This window comes from Hylobates moloch, unplaced genomic scaffold, assembly GCF_009828535.3.
Source record: "Hylobates moloch isolate HMO894 unplaced genomic scaffold, HMol_V3 SCAFFOLD_10, whole genome shotgun sequence".
Classification (NCBI taxonomy): domain Eukaryota; kingdom Metazoa; phylum Chordata; class Mammalia; order Primates; family Hylobatidae; genus Hylobates; species Hylobates moloch.
In genome coordinates this window covers 26,996,781-27,012,511 of record NW_026652285.1, presented here as the reverse complement: position 1 = coordinate 27,012,511, position 15,731 = coordinate 26,996,781, and the positions used below count along the sequence as shown (strand labels likewise).

Here is a 15,731-nt window from a genome sequence, read left to right as displayed (position 1 = left end):
TGCAGAGAAAAAAATTCCCAGAAGAATATATAAAAACCTGTTCACAATGGTTAGCTCTAAAGTTGAGATTATAAAGTTTCTTCTTTTTCTTTTTTTTTAGAGAGGATCTTACTTTGTCCCCCAGGCTAGTATGCAGTGATGCAATCTCAGCTCACTGCAGCCTCGACCTCCCAGGTTCAAGATATCCTCCTGCCTCAGCCTCCCAAGTAGCTGAAACTACAAGCGTGTGGCACCATGTCTGGCTAATTTTTGTATTTTTTGTAGAGATGGGGTTTCACTATGTTGCCCAGGCCGGTCTTGAACTCCTAAGCTCAAGGGATCTACCCGCCTCAGCCTCCGAGAGTGCTAGGATTACAGGCATGAGCCACCATGCCCAGCCGGTTTCTTCATTTTCTTTTTCTTTTTTTTTTAATGTTTCATTAAACAAGTTGTGAGATTAGGTTTCTTCATTTTCTAAATTTAGATTTCTTCCACATAGAGATCTATAAGATCTATTACTTTTCCAATGAGGGAGGGAAAATTTTTCTTTTTAAAAAGAAGGAGCTGACTGGGTGCAGTGGCTCACGCCTGTAATCCCAGCACTTTGGGAGGCCAAGGTGGGTGGATCACCTGAGGTCAGGAGTTTGAGACCAGCCTGGTCAAATGGCGAAACCCCATCTCTACTAAAAGTACAAAAAATTAGCCAGACATGGTGGCATGTGCCTGTAATCCCAGCTACTCCAGAGGCTGAGGCAGGAGAATCACTTGAACCTGGGAGATGGAGGTTGCAGTGAGCCGAGATCACACCACTGCACTCCAACCTGGGTGACAGAGTGAGACTCCGTCTCAAAACAAAAACAAAAACAAACAAAAACTCTCAGGGTAAAGTAAAAATTAAAAAAAAAAAAAAAAGGCCGGGCGCGGTGGCTCACGCCTGTAATCCCAGCACTTTGGAAGGCTGAGGCGGGTGGATCACGAGGTCAGGAGATCGAGACCATCCTGGCTAACATGGTGAAACCCCGTTTCTACTAAAAATACAAAAAAAATTAGCGGGGCATGGTGGCGGGCACCTGTAGTCCCAGCTACTCAGGAGGCTGAGGCAGGAGAATGGCGTGAACCCGGGAGGCGGAGCTTGCAGTGAGCCGAGATCACGCCACTGCACTCCAGCCTGGGTGACAGAGCGAGACTCCATCTCACAAAAAAAAAAAAAAAAAAAAAAAAGGAACATGGCTGGGTGTGGCTTGTATTGTTAATCCCAGTGCTTTGGAAGGCCAAGGCAGGAGGATCGTTTGAGGTCAGGGGTTCCAGACCACCCTGGGCAAGAGGGCAAGACCCCATCTCTACAAAAATAAAAAATAAAAAAATAGGAATATCTAACATGTTCAAAAAAAATTTTTAAGGGAACAGTGAATACCCTCTTCTGGCTCATCCAGAGGAGGAGGTCCCATGCATCCACCCACAAACTCCCCAACAGATGGCCTTGGAAATGAAGTGCAGCCACACTGCCCACCCTTTCCAGCCGAATGCTGGCCTGGGTCTCCCTTGCCACCCTCACTCCCTCCCTTTCCTCTACCCACTGGCCCCATTCAAAAAGGCTTGTGTTAGAGAACATGCTGTCCTGTGTGCTCCTAGCACTTGGGCAGAACTCAGCACTTCCCAGGCCCTGGTGGAGGTGTCCATCTCAAGAAAGACTTGCAATGACACGTAGTCAGGATAAAGGGAGGATGGGAACTTTTGGCCAGATTTGAGGCCAGACCTCTTCTGGGCTTAGGAGATAAAGCTCTCACTCCCCAGGAAGGGGAGTGAGAGAGTGGAAAGCTGGTCCTTAATCTAATCAAGGAGAGGGAAGAGGGAGGGAGGGGGGAATCCGAGCTCTGAGATAACTGTGCTCGCTCCCTGTCTCCTACCTCCTATCCTCTGCCCTGGGAGTACAAAGATCTGGCCTGGGAGGAAGGAGCTGGGTGCACTGCTAAGTGGCTGTGTGTCCTTGGGCAAGTCACTGCCCACTCTGGGCCTTAGGGACTTCTTTCCTTCCTCTGTCTTCCTTGAGCCCTTGCAGCATGGAGAGGACTGGAAAGGGTATGGGAAAGCGGGGGACCACTGCCATCTTTGCCCTCATGATGAGGAGCTCCAGGAAAGGAAGCTCCTTTCCCGTGCATTCCAACCTGTGGAATTTTACATTCCAACCTGTGCAAGAAGGGGTGGCTGGATGGGGAAGGGCAGCTCAGAAGAAAGCCTCAACTCTGGGGTTGGGCATGGTGGCTCATGCCTGTAATCCCAGCACTTTGGGAGGCCGAGGCAGGCAAATCACTTGAAGTCAGGAGTTCAGGACCAGGCTGACCAACGTGGTGAAACCCCATCTCTACTAAAAATACAGAAATTACCCAGGCATGGTGGTGCATGCCTGTAATCCCAGCTACTTGGGAGGCTGAGACATGAGAATTACTTGAACCGGGGAGGTGGAGGTTGCAGTGAGCCAAGATCGCACCGCTGTACTCCAGCCTGGGTAACAGAGCAAAGAAAAAAGAAAAAAAGCCTCTACTCTGGAACTCTGGGTCTACAGCAGGTTTCCTTCAACTTCACAGGCACCTAGCCTCAGCCACACCACTCCTGGCCCCCAGGGAAGATCTCCTCAGCACCCATGCCAGGGTCTTGAAGAAATCCTACTTAATAGAGAAGCCAGTACAGGGCAAGTATAACCTCACTCTCCATCCTGCTCACACCCTCATTCCTTGCCCTTGCCCTGAGTTCAAAATGCAGAATCTCCAGGCAGGACTGGAGAGTGAGAGGTTCTCTCTCCCTCTCTTATCCTGCAGACAGGAAGTGATCCCCTCCCTTCCAGCTCTCCAGTCCCTTTGATGAGCCAAGGCAGGAGAATTATTCCAAAGCTCCTGACTCTGACCCGGCCACAATTTGTGGCTTTCTACTCAGAATTCCCCAGTGTTCCCCTCTCCCCACTACCCTGGCAGAGCAGTTGGCTTCTCCATCTCTCTCTGACGCCAGCCCCCATCTTCCTTTAGTGCCACCAGCTGGACAGTCAGGCCAGAGGGATTGGGGAAGAGCCTGGGACATTCAAAGGCCTCCTGTGGACCACGATCCGTGACCGCCCCCAGGGCTGGGCATGGGGAAGCAGAAGATACCTGTTTTAAGCAGGTGGGGAAGGAGTGTGGTTGGAAGAGCCAGAATCAGGAGCTGACATCTTGGAGGCCCCTCTGCTAGGGATGGGGAAACACCTCTGCACCTCTTCCCCCAAATCTGGAGACCTAAGTACACCAAGTGACAAGAAATGAAAATACATAATTGAAGATTTTAAGACAAAAGAGCAGAATTTGGGTGGGGTGGGGTGGGGAGGAAAGATCTCCTGGCAGGACAGAGGGTCAGTTCTGGCCAGTTCCTTTCCAGCCTGGACTGGGGCCTCAACCTGTCCTTGGGCTATAGGACTGTGCCCCAAAAAGACTGGGAGAGGAGTCACAGGTGTGTCTGGGGGAGGGGCAGGTAGCACATGTTCCCAGCAGAACCAGCCCAGCAGTTCTGTCAAGCAGGCCCCAGCACTGACGCACACTTGGGCACCCTTCCGGATCAATGCACATCCACCCCCATCCTACCAGCTACAGGGCTGGGGAGGGGACCAAATCTGAGCTTCTGGCAGTGCTGGGTAGGAAGAAGCAAGTTCTTTAGGAAACCTTCCCCAGAAGTGGGGGTTGCCGGCACCTTCTCTTTCTCCCCAGGTCCTTTCACCTGATTCCGGAGGAGACAGAGTTGGGGAGAAGCGGGGTGTGAACGCTGAATCTGCTCTGGGGATTCTGTGTTTGCACAAAGGGTGGCAGGGGGTGGCTGGAGGGCTGGACAACTGGAAAGAGTTGTGCTTGTTTTTTTTCTTTTTTAGAGACATGGTCTGCCTATGTTGCCCAGGCTGGTCTTGAACTCCTGTGCCCAAGCCATCCTCCTGCCTCAGCCTCCCAAAGTGCTGGGATTACAGGCGTGAGCCACTGTGCCCAGCCTTGTGCTTAGTTCTTACTCACTGCTCCCACCCAGAAGATTAAGAGGATCTAAGTGTTCTGCATTATCAGACATAGCTGGCCCTGGTGCTGGTGAGTAGGGGCACTCAAGCTCTTGTAATGTTAGCATTTTATTCTTACAATCACCACAAATATTGGGGGCTTATGTCTTCCCCTTTCTATCTTGGAGTCTGGAGGGTGTATGTCCAGCAGTCCTCTCCGCCACCAGGCACAAACAGCTACTACTTCTGCCCCTCTCGTGAGAAGAGCTACCATTCCCAGAACTGGAAAACTCATGGCTTAGTCACCAGGGCCAGGCTGGCTCAATCCAGCCCAGGCCTCCCTAGCACCAGCCGCTGCCATCATGCCAGTGAGCCAGTCAGCAGGATTGAGTACACAGAGGTGACTTAAGGCCAGGGAGGAATTACTTTCCATTCTCACCACATCTTACAAGGAAGAAAAAAATCAAACCAACCTGAGACTGGGGAAGTGGGGAGGATAGGAACAGAATGGCTCTTCGAGGACTTACCATATAGACTTAGGTGTCACCAAGGTCAAGAACCTAGGAGCAGCTCAGACTAGCAAAATTTGAAGTTAAATCTGCAAGGAGCAGTTGATATAAGGGACAAGACCCAGAGGATTGGGGGGGGGGGTTAAATTGGAGAAAAAGGAAGTGACCCCACCCAAAAAACTACAGAAATCAGGCAATAGCTTGAGGGGTTTTCCACTCCCCCCTATAATTTTCACAAGCCATCCCAAAAGACACAATCTAATTTTTATAAGTGCTGCCTTGCAAATTCAGCTTCAAGATAAATCTCCCTCCCCCAGCGCCACAACCCCATATAGAAATCTTGAATTGTCTCTGGGGCAAGATAAGGAGAGGAAAATGCCCCAGACCAAGGTAAGAGCTACAGGTATCAGTCTTTAATAACTCACAGGCAAATGCTAAAAAATAGTTAATAATAATACAGAGGACACACACGGCTTATAAAAAGGGTCATGGATCTACAAATGTGGGGAGGGGTTCTTGGCACTTTCACAGACACAAAAATAAACACTATGTGACTGGTATCCCTAGAAAAGCAGCCTGGGGAGACTCCCCAGTTGGGGGACAGAGGAAGGGGAGATAGTTATTTCATCCCAAACACATTCTCCAAGTCACTTCCATCCCCCCCGCCCCCAAACACAACCAATTAAAAAGCCAGAGAAGAAAAACAAGAAACAGGGTCGAGGTAGAGTCACAGTTTACATTTACGTCTCCACAGTCCTGCAGCGCCCACTTCTCCAGAGAGGATGAGAGAGATGGGCAAAGACATCCCATCTCCCATCCCCACCCCAGTGTGGCACCAAAACAGGACCCCCCCAGCTCCTCTCTCCTTCATTGAGGTGGACAGGTCCTGCACCCCAGTCTGACTGAGAGGTCACAGGCTGGCCCCACCCTGCTGTCCAAGTGTGCAGACCCCTACTAGGTGGGAGGAAAGGGAGCGGGGGCTCGGGTCACCGTCTCTTCTTGCCACCCCGAGCTGCCTTCTTCCTCTTAAGGATCATCTCATAGAGGCGCTCCAGGCCCTGCTGCAGGCCCAGACCGTCCACAGCGCTGCAGCCTTGCACATGAGTGAGAGTGGCGGCTGCTAGCTCTCGGACTGCCAGCCTCTTCTCCACCTCAGCAGCGCTCAGTGCCCCGGGCTGGTCCTGCTTGTTGGCCAGCACCAGCACTGGCACACCCTGGTTGTCCGAGGCCCGGCTGATTCGGTGCAACTCCACCTTGGCCTCCTCCAGCCGCTCAGCCTCCGCAGCGTCCACCACAAACACTAGACCATCTGTCCGGCGGGTGTAAGAGCGCCACAGTGGTCGCAGCTTCTCCTGCCCCCCGACGTCCCACACTTGGAAGGTGATGCCACGTGATCCCCCGAGGGGCACCCGGATCTTCTCGGTGTTGAAGCCTTTGGTGGGGACACTCTGGACAAACTCTTTGAACTTGAGGCGGTAAAGGAGGGAGGTCTTTCCAGCAGAGTCCAGCCCAATGACCACAACATGCAGGGCTTGGAAGTGGGGCAAGAAGGAGGAGGCAGTGGGCGCCATCTCAGTCAAGTGGTTCCCCATAGTGAGCTAAGGCGCCTAGTAGAAGCAGGGAGGCCTTGAAATTGAAGGTTCCAGGGAGCACAGCTGGGTTATCTGAACCAAGAAAAGGTCATGGGAGAAAAAGGAGACGTTTAATAATACACACAAGATTTGAAACTTCTTGATCCCTTCCTAAATCCGCCGCCCATCCTTCATTTTTAAAATTCCTTTCCCCCTTTTTTTTTAAGGTATAACAGAGGTGTTCCCCCACTCCCTGGGGGGTCGTGAGGGGGGCGATGGGACCCAGAGACTCCCAGGTCCTGGGCCACTCAAGTAAGGGGCGAGGGCTCGATCCACTCTTCTCAGAGCTTATGGTGCCATCCCCCAGGCAAGATCCCCGCGGGACGGGAGAAGTCGACAGTGTCCCCAAACTAAGAGTTAGGGTGCAGACGTTGAGACCGGAGATTGAGTCCGGCTCCCACCCGCCCTCCGCAGCCCCAAGCCGTTGACACGGTGCCCTTCCTTACTCCGCGACCCCCGCCTCACTGCCCCGCGATACTCCCCTGCCCGCCCGCCCTCCTCCGATGGCGGACGCCAGCTCCAGCGGCCCGGCACCGGGGCCGCCTCAGCACGGTCTGCAGTGTCCGTTTACCTCTCGTGAGCCACGCTCTCCTCGAGCCTTTCCCGGTGAAACACCGCAGCCGCCCCGCGAGACCCCCGCAGACACCTAGCGCGCCTCCAACCGCTGCCTCTGCAGAGCCTGCCTAGGGTTCGGCCTTAAAAACCCGCGTGTGACGTCACAAGGCGCGGGACAATCAGCGGCGGCGGGGCGGAGTGTGGGGCTACAAGCGCTGCAGCCCCCACCGGAGGGACGCTTGCTTAATCCGTGGCTGCTCTGTTTGACCTTTTCTACCACACTCTAATATTTGGAATTAAACTTGGAATTAATCCGGAATGGAGGGTGGGAGGGGCGAAAGGAACGTGCCTGGCAACGTTTGACTCGGGAGGAAAGATATGAATACTCTAATATTCGCACTACCGTCGCATCCCCCTCCACCAGGCAGAGATACCACCCCACATGGACACTCCTTCGGCCAAAGGATCTACTCGGAGAGGCTGACAAGTCTTTCTCCTTTATCTTTCATAATTCAATTGTCAAACCTATGTGAACCTGGAGCCCCATAAAACAGCTGCTTCATAGTGCTAAGCCCATTATCTACAATAACCTGTTAGGGACTGTTGTCTGCCTTTTACAGATAAAGCCCTGAAGGGTTAAATGACTTATTTGAGGTTACACTCAACAGTATGTTTAGGCACAGTGGATCATACCTGTAAACAGCACTTTGGGAGGCTGAGGCAGGCAGATCACTTGAGCTCAGGAGTTCCACCAGCCTGAACAACAGGGTGAAACTCCGTCAGTAATAAAAATACAAAAATTAGCCAGGCGTGGTGGCGGGTGCCTGTAATCCCAGCTACTCGGGAGGCTGAGGCAGGAGAATCGCTTGAACCCGGGAGGCGGAGGTTGCAGTGAGCTGAGATAGCGCCACTGCATTCCAGCCTGGGCAACAGAGCAAGACTCTGTCTCAAAACAAAACACAACAAACAAAAAAAAATGTGTTTATTGGGCCAGGCACGGTAGCTCACGCCTGTAATACCAGCACTTTGGGAGGCCGAGGTGGGTGAATCACCTGAGGTCAGGAGTTCGAGACCAGCCTGGCCAACATGGTGAAACCCCGTCTCTACTAAAAATACAAAAATTAGCCGGGCGTGGTGGCGGGGCCCTGTAATTGCAACTATTCGGGAGGCTGAGGCAGGAGAATCACTTGAACCCAGGAGGCGGAGGTTGCAGTGAGCTGAGATCACGCCATTGCACTCCGGCCTGGGCAACAGAGCAAGACTCCGTCTCAAAAAAAAAAAACAAAAAACAAAACAAACAAAAAAAAAACAGTGTGTTTATTGACCTCATTCATACTGTGTGCTCTGAATGAGGCAGAGAGATGGTGGAGAAATAGAGGATGTCTCAGCTGTAGGACCAGGCCTCAAAGGGCTTAAGACTTAAGACTGGTAGTGACAGAATGAGACAGCACATGTATTGGGTCTTTGTAAATCATGAGATAGCACTTGTAGGATTTCAGAGGAGTGAGAGAATGTGTCAACTGGAAGCTTCTGGAAAGGTTTATAGATGTTCTTTAGCCCTATCTAGGACTGGTTAGGAGGGGCACAGGAATGAGTAGGGTCTCCCCAGCCACTGCAGCCTGCTACAGTCTGGGCAGCCCTGAAAGGAAGGAGATGCCACAAAGGGGCAGTGTGACCAAAAGGGTAACAGCAATTAGGTGGGGGAGGGGAGAGGGCCAATCAAAGAAGAATGAAATTGTAAATTGTAACTTTATTATTTATTTATTTATTTATTTATTTATTTATTTTTGAGACGGAGTTTTGCTCGTTACCCAGGCTGGAGTGCAATGGCGCGATCTCGGCTCACAGCAACCTCCACCTCCCAGGTTCAAGCAGTTCTCCTGCCTCAGCCTCCCGAGTAGCTGGGATTATAGGCATGTGCCACCACGCTTGGCTAATTTTGTACTTTTAGTAGAGACGGGATTTCTCCATGTTGGTCAGGCTGGTCTTGAACTCCCGATCTCAGGTGATCCGCCCGCCTCGGCCTCCCAAAATGTTGGGATTTACAGGCGTGGATTATTTTTTGTGTAACTCAGTATTAATCTTTTTAAAGGCTATGTGTGAGAGGGATTGGAAAAAGGAGACGGGAAGTCATTGCCAGACAGCAGGGCCCAGCCTTTTCCTGCCCACCCGCCTCAATCAAGTGCTGATAAATAAGCTTCCCATCTGTTTGTCACCAGTGTGCTTTGCCACCTCCTTCCCCGCCCCCCACTAAAAAACCAGCCACCTGGTTTCCCCAGCAATGCAGGGAGCCTCCCCAAATCCCTAAAGACCTTAGGAAATTAGTCTAAGATTAAGACCTTAGGAAATTAGTTTGTTACACCCCAAGTTGGAGGGTGACAGGTTGCAGCAGCAGCTAATGTACAGGAGACAGAGCTGAGCATGGTGACGTTAGGAGAGGGGAAGACGGAGCAGGCCCAGCAGTTGAGAACCACTGCACTGTTGAGTGGCCACTGCATACCAGGCTCTGGTCTAGGAACTTTGCTTACTTTTCCTTTTTTAATACACAAGTCAAGCCCATGAAGTAACTATGGTTAGTCTAAAAAGAAGAAACTGAAGCACAGAAAGGTTAGGTAATTTGTTGAAGGTCATCCAGCTAGAAACAGGCCAAATCTGGCTTTGAACAAATGTTACAATGGCTATAAGACTGAAAACACACAGAAACTGAAAACACACAAGTTGTCTTGTTTCTTCCACAATCTTCGAAGCTTCTTTAACATGGCTCCTGTAGTCTATCTTGGGACTTACATCCAAGATAGAAATTGTCACTTATCTGATAAAGGAAATGAAACTGACAATCCTACCCCACCCTTCCGTCCTTCATGTTTGCCAGAGAAGGTGTTAATGAACAAATGGGAAGGAGAAGGTGGGGCTGGGGAGGGGTAAAGAAAGGGGCCCAGCTTGTCCAGGTAGCACTAAGCTATGGGCCTACACTAATCCCTGCAGAGAACATCTGAACATTTGTACATTAAGCAATCATTTTTTTTTTGAACGATACAGAGGTTAGCATGGCCCCTGTGCAAGGATGACATGCAAATTCATGAAGCATTCCATATTTTTTCAAAATTAAAATAAAAATAATTTTTTTTTTTTTTTTGAGACGTTGTCTCGCTCTTTTGCCCAGGCCGGACAGCAGTGGCGCTATCTCGGCTCACACAAGCTTCGCCTCCCGGGTTCATGCCATTCTCCTGCCTCAGCCTCCCGAGTAGCTGGGACTACAAGCGCCCGCCACCGCGCCCGGCCAATTTTTTTGTATTTTTAGTAGAGACGGGGTTTCACCGTGTTAGCCAAGATGGTCTCGATCTCCTGACCTCGTGATCCACCCGCCTCGGCCTCCCAAAGTGCTGGGATTACAGGCATGAGCCACCGCGCCCGGCCATTTTTTTTTTTTTTTTTAACAGACAAGGTCTCACTCTGTCACCCAGGCTGGAGTGCAGTGGCGAGACCGTAGCTTACTGCAGCCTTGAACTCTTTGGCTCAAGAAATCCTCCGCCTCAGACTCCCGAGTAGCTGGGATTAAGGCGCGTGCCACCACATGTGGCTAGAGAACTACTTTAGATTGGTGGAAGAGTGTGCAGGAGAACCTTTCAAAGAGGCGATGCCGAGCCAAGGTTTAAGTGACACTGAGTCAGATAAGCATCATTCTTCCTCAGAGCTGTCTCCTCCACCAGACTAAGTGATCAAGGGCAGCAGCTGGTTCTTATCTGTAGCTCTACCATGCCCAGCACCATGCCTGGCACACATAGGCAGTCAGAAAATCTTGAATGAATTAATGAATGCATGATGGAATAAATGTACTCAGAGGGCTCCGAGTATGAGAACCAAACCTCCACCCTTAGCGTGGTAGTTTCCCAGCCTGGGGTCCTTGGGCCCTTGGGGGTTCTGTTGATACTGGGTTGGCCAGGAATTCCTACAAACCCTGCATTTCTAGGCAGTGTCTGAGTAGTATAGAACTCTCAGGCCTTTATTGGAGAGGAGGAACTTAAAGGAGAAAAACAGGGACCAAAAATGGGGATGACACTGGAGAGAGAGGTTGCCCTTAGGACATGCTGGAACACCGGACTGAGATTCAGTGCGTGAGTCCCATCCTTCTTCCATCCCTCACTAGTAGAGTGGCTTGAAAAAGTAAAAAGCCACTTCCGGCCGGGCACAGTGGCTCACGCCTATAATCCCAACACTTTGGGTGGCTGAGGCGGATGGATCACCTGAAGTCAGGAGTTCAAGACCAGCCTGGCCAACATGGGGAAACCCCGTCTCTACTAAAAATACAAAAAAATTAGCAGGGCGTGGTGGCGCACGCCTGTAGTCCCAGCTACTCTGGAGGCTGAAGGAGAATAGCTGGAACCGGGAAGGCGGAGGTTGCAGTGAGCAGAGATTGCGCCACTGCACTCCAGCCTGGGCGACAGAGCGATACTCTGTCTCAGAAAAAAGTAACTTCCCCGCCTGGGAGCCTCGGTTTCCTCATCTTGTAATAAGGGGCTTTAGATGTCTCCAGGTCGTTTCCCCATAACAGTCCATGTTCTGAAGTAAGGGAGGGTAGGAGGATGGGTGGAGCTCATCTAGGAAGTGGCTGAGAACATCCTTGTCTCTGCAGCATCTTAACCAAGTACCTGTCTTCGTGAACAAACGAGGGAAAGGAGTCTGCAGGAGTAGGGGGTGTGGTGGGGGACTGGATGCCACGGAGCAGTTATCAGCTCAGGAATCACGAAGGCCCATTTTTCAAATCCCAGTTCTGTTTCCTCATGAACAAAATGGAGAAAACCCAACCTATCGCTAAGTATGAGTGTGGGGCAAAAATGTGTGAAATGGCCCCAAAGATACCCTTCTCCCCAACCAGGAACTCTTTCCCTGGCAACCACCTCAAAATGAAGTCCTAGGGTGGAGCCAGGGGCTAGAAATAAGTAGATGCTGCCCCCTCGTGGATGTATTTGTCACCGCCTGATTGGTGAAGAAAAGCGGAGTCGTAGTGGATGAAGTTATTCAGGTTCCTTTGTCGGCTCCCGAAGTCTCCTTTCAGACAGGGCCTTTCCTACAGTTTCAGGTTAGAGGTAGAAAATACACCCTCTTCAAGTTTTTAGTGTGTGTGTGATACCGAATTAAAATGAACACTATTTGAGCAGAAACTCTAATTTTGTTGACATTTTCCATGTGTTTACAGAGGGTCTAATAGGTCCAGGGAACACTGAGGCAGGCAGGAGAGGGCTTCAGGGTGGGGAAGATTTTTTTTTTTTTTCCTAGAGAGGGTCTTACTCTATGGCCCAGGCTGGAGTGCAATGGTGTGATCTCAGCTCACTGCAACCTCCACATCCTGGGCTTCAGTGATCCTCCCACCTCAGCCTCCTGAGTAGCTGGGACTTACAGGCTCCCACCACCACGCCCAGCTAATTTTTTTTTTTTTTTTTTTTTTTGAGGTGGAGTCTTGCTCTTTCACCCAGGCTGGAGTGCAGTGGCATGATCTTGCCTCACTGCAACCTCCACATCCTGGGTTCAAGCGATTCTCCTGCCTCAGCCTCCCGAGTAGCTGGGATTACAGGTGTGTGCCACCATGCCCAGCTAATTTTGGTATTTTTAGTAGAGACGGGGTTTCAACACGTTGCTCAGGCTGGTCTCAAACTTGGCTCAAGCAATCTACCTGCCTCGGCCTCTCAAAGTGCTGAGATTACAGGCGAGAGCCACCAGGCTCGGCCTCGGGAAGGTTTTCAAGAGCTCAGTTGCAGCCATGGTGTAATGTCTGCAGGCTATCCAAATGGGGACAAATGTCCAGAGTCCATTTGCTCAGGAGCCTGGAGCTCAGGGGAGGCCTTAGTTGGAGGCCTTGGGTTGTCAGTGAGAAAAGAGTCCTGAGATGGGTGGAATTCCCCAGAGAGCAATGGGGTGAGAGGAGGAAAGTGGTTCCATAACACTGTCATGAGCATCTCCACATTCAAGGCAGGGAAATGAAGTGAAAGATGGAGAAGCAGCATCTGGAGAGGTAGAAGGAAAACCACAGGACTTTAAAAGGCCACAAAGCTGCAAGTGCCTGAAGCCAAGGAAAGTAAGGACTTGAGGAAGGAAAAGGAAGTGGCCCTCAGCATCCAAGGACTGAGAGGCCAGAGGGAATTTGGACAGCCTGGGGATGGGGGTTCCCGAGAAGAATGTCTAGGGGTGGCTAGATAAGGGGGCTGGAGATTTGGAGGAGAGTTATCTCAACAGAGGTGACAGTGCCAAGAAGGGTTCTCTCCAGAAAACGTAGAGTTGAACAAGGACTAAGCTGGCATTGGAGAACTTGCAGGAGACCAAGGGAGCCATCAGGAAAGCAACAGCAGATAGGGGTCACATCCTTCTGTGACCTTGCAGACAGGCAGTCATAGACCACCCAGGATTAGCCCTTATTGGACACAAAAGGAAACTCACAGGCTCTTAGATATGGGTAAAAGGAGAATACCCCAGTCTCAGCAAGAATGTCAGTCTCAGAGCCAGATTTCATGGCCTGGGTGCCAGGACTTCCTGAGGAGCAGAATGAGGGCCTTGATGGTCCAAAGAGGTGTTATGGGCTCTTGGGACTTGGTGCGTGAAAGGCAATAAGCCCATAGTTGCTGGGGTGGGGGGCTCCTCTGCCTCCCTGTGGGCTCTGGAGACCACCGAAGACCAGCTGCGTCCTCCTGACTGCATCCTTTCAGCATGTGCCACCCTTGGGGAAAGCCACCTGTGAACTATGTCAGGATGGTTGTTTTCATTTCCCCCAAAATTTGGAGCCCACTCTGAGGTCTAGCACAGCTCAGAGCTCTAGGGTAACCAACTCTCCCTGATCACCTGGAACTTTGCCAGTTTTAGTTCTCAAAGTCCCATATTCCAGGAAACCCCTAATCCCCTAGCAAACTGGATGGCTGGTTACCCCACTGGGAGCTCAGACCTCCTACTTGACTAGTGAGTTTTGACGTCACAGGGACCATCTTAAGTTGTGGGACAGAGGGCCTCTGGACTCCTGCAAGAGTCTGCACTCTCTTACCTGTGTCCTGTGCCTGAGGAGTGCGATCATAAAATAGAAAGTGAAAAACATGGTGACAAGTGGAGAGAGAGGGAAGAAGAAAGAAAGAAGCTTCATATTTTACTACATTTTTTCCTTTTAATAGTGATGGTGTCTCACTGTGTTGCTCAGGCTGGTCTCAACCTCCCGGGCTGAAGTGATGCTCCCGTCTCAGCCTACCTGAGTAGCTAAGACCACAGATGCACACCACCATGCCTGGCTAATTTTTGATTTATTATTATTATTTATTTATTTATTTTTATTTTTATTTTTTGAGACGGAGTCTCCCTTTGTCGCCCAGGCTGGAGTGCAGTGGTGTGATCTCGGCTCACTGCAAGCTCCGCCTCCCGGGTTCCCGCCATTCTCCTGCCTCAGCCTCCCTAGGAGCTGGGACTACAGGCTCCCGCCACCACACCCGGCTAATTTTTTTTGTATTTTTAGTAGAGACGGGGTTTCACTGTGTTAGCCAGGATGGTCTCGATCTCCTGACCTTGTGATCCACCCGCCTCGGCCTCCCAAAGTTCTGGGATTACTGGCGTGAGCCACCGCACCCGGCCTATTTTATTTATTTATTTGTTTTATTTTTGAGATGGAGCCTTGCTCTGTCGCCCAGGCTGGAGTGCAATGGTACCACCTCGGCTCCCTGCAACCTCCACCTCCCAGGTTCAAGAGATTTTCCTGCCTCAGCCTCCCGAGCAGCTGGGACTACAGGCACGCACCACCATGCCCAGCTAATTTCTGTATTTTTAGTAGAGACGGGGTTTCACCATGTTGACCAGGATGGTCTCAATCTCTTGACATAGTGATCTGCCCACCTCGGCCTCCCAAAGTTCTGGGATTACAGGCGTGAGCCACAGTGCCCAGCCTAATTTTTTTTTTTTTTTTTTGAGACAGAGTTTTGCTCTTGTTGCCCAGGCTGGAGTGCAATGGCACCATCTTGCCTCACCACAACCTCCGCCTCCTTGGGTCAAGGGATTCTCCTGCCTCAGCCTCCCGAGTAGCTGGGATCACAGGCATGCGCCACCACCCTTGGCTAATTTTTTATTTTTAGTAGAGATGGGATTTCTCCACGTTGGTCAGGCTGGTCTCAAACTCCCGACCTCAGGTGATCCGCCCACCTCAGCCTCTCAAAGTGCTAGGATTACAGGCATGAGCCACCATGCCCGGCCTATTATTATTATTTTGTAGAGACAGGGTATCCCTATGTTGTTCAGGCTCGTCTTGAATTGCTGGGCTCAAGTGATCTTCCCACCTTGCCCTCCCAAAGTGTTGGGATTACAGGCATGAGCCACCACCGCTGGCCTACTGTATAGTTTTTTTTTTTTTGGTCTATTTTTTTACAATTTTTATTTTTATTTTTAAAAATTATTTGTAGAGATGAGGTCTTGCTATATTGCCCAGGCTGGTCTCAAACTCTTGGGCTCAAGCAATCTGCCCACTTTGGCCTCCCAAAGTGCTGGAATTACAGGTATGAACCACCGTGCTTGGCCTTTATATACTTTTTTTTTTTTGAGACAGAGTCGCACTCTGTCACCCAGGCTGGAGCGCAGTGGCATGGTCTTGGCTCACTGCAACCTCCACCTCCGGGTTCAAGCGATTCTCCCGCCTCAGCCCCCTGAGTAGCTGGAACTACGGATGCATGCCATCACACCCAGCTAATTCTTTTTATTTTTAGTAGAGATGGGGTTTCACTACATTGGCCAGGCTGGTCTCCGACTCCTGACGACGTAATCTTCCCTCCTCGGCCTCCCAAAGTGCTGGGATTACAGGCGTGAGCCACCGCACCCGGCCTTGGCCCTTATATACTTATATAGTTCCATTTTTTTCACTTTGAAATCTTTGGCCCACTTGGCATTTATCTTGGTGTATGGTGAGTGAACCGTGATTGTAACACTGCACTCCAGCCTGGACAACAGAGGGAAACCTTGTCTCAAAATATAGATAGATATGGCCAGGCGCGGTGGATCATGCCTGTAATCTCAGCACTTTGGGAGGCCGAGGCGGGCGGATCA

At 50.8% G+C, this 15,731-nt stretch overlaps 1 protein-coding gene and 1 pseudogene across 1 annotated transcript; one reads left to right on the top strand and one right to left on the bottom strand.

Annotated features, from left to right (window-relative positions):
- Positions 1 to 4,879: 4,879 nt before the first annotated feature.
- Positions 4,880 to 6,802, bottom strand: ARL4D (ADP ribosylation factor like GTPase 4D). Its single transcript, XM_032163775.2, has 2 exons — positions 6,691 to 6,802; positions 4,880 to 6,152 (listed from the first exon to the last, which is right to left on the bottom strand). Exon 2 carries the CDS (start codon positions 6,078 to 6,080, stop codon positions 5,475 to 5,477), a length of 606 nt encoding a protein of 201 aa, XP_032019666.1. The 5' UTR covers positions 6,081 to 6,152; positions 6,691 to 6,802; the 3' UTR covers positions 4,880 to 5,474.
- A 2,872-nt stretch (positions 6,803 to 9,674) lies between these two features.
- LOC116475985 (U6 spliceosomal RNA) lies at positions 9,675 to 9,773 on the top strand (annotated as a pseudogene).
- Positions 9,774 to 15,731: the final 5,958 nt, after the last annotated feature.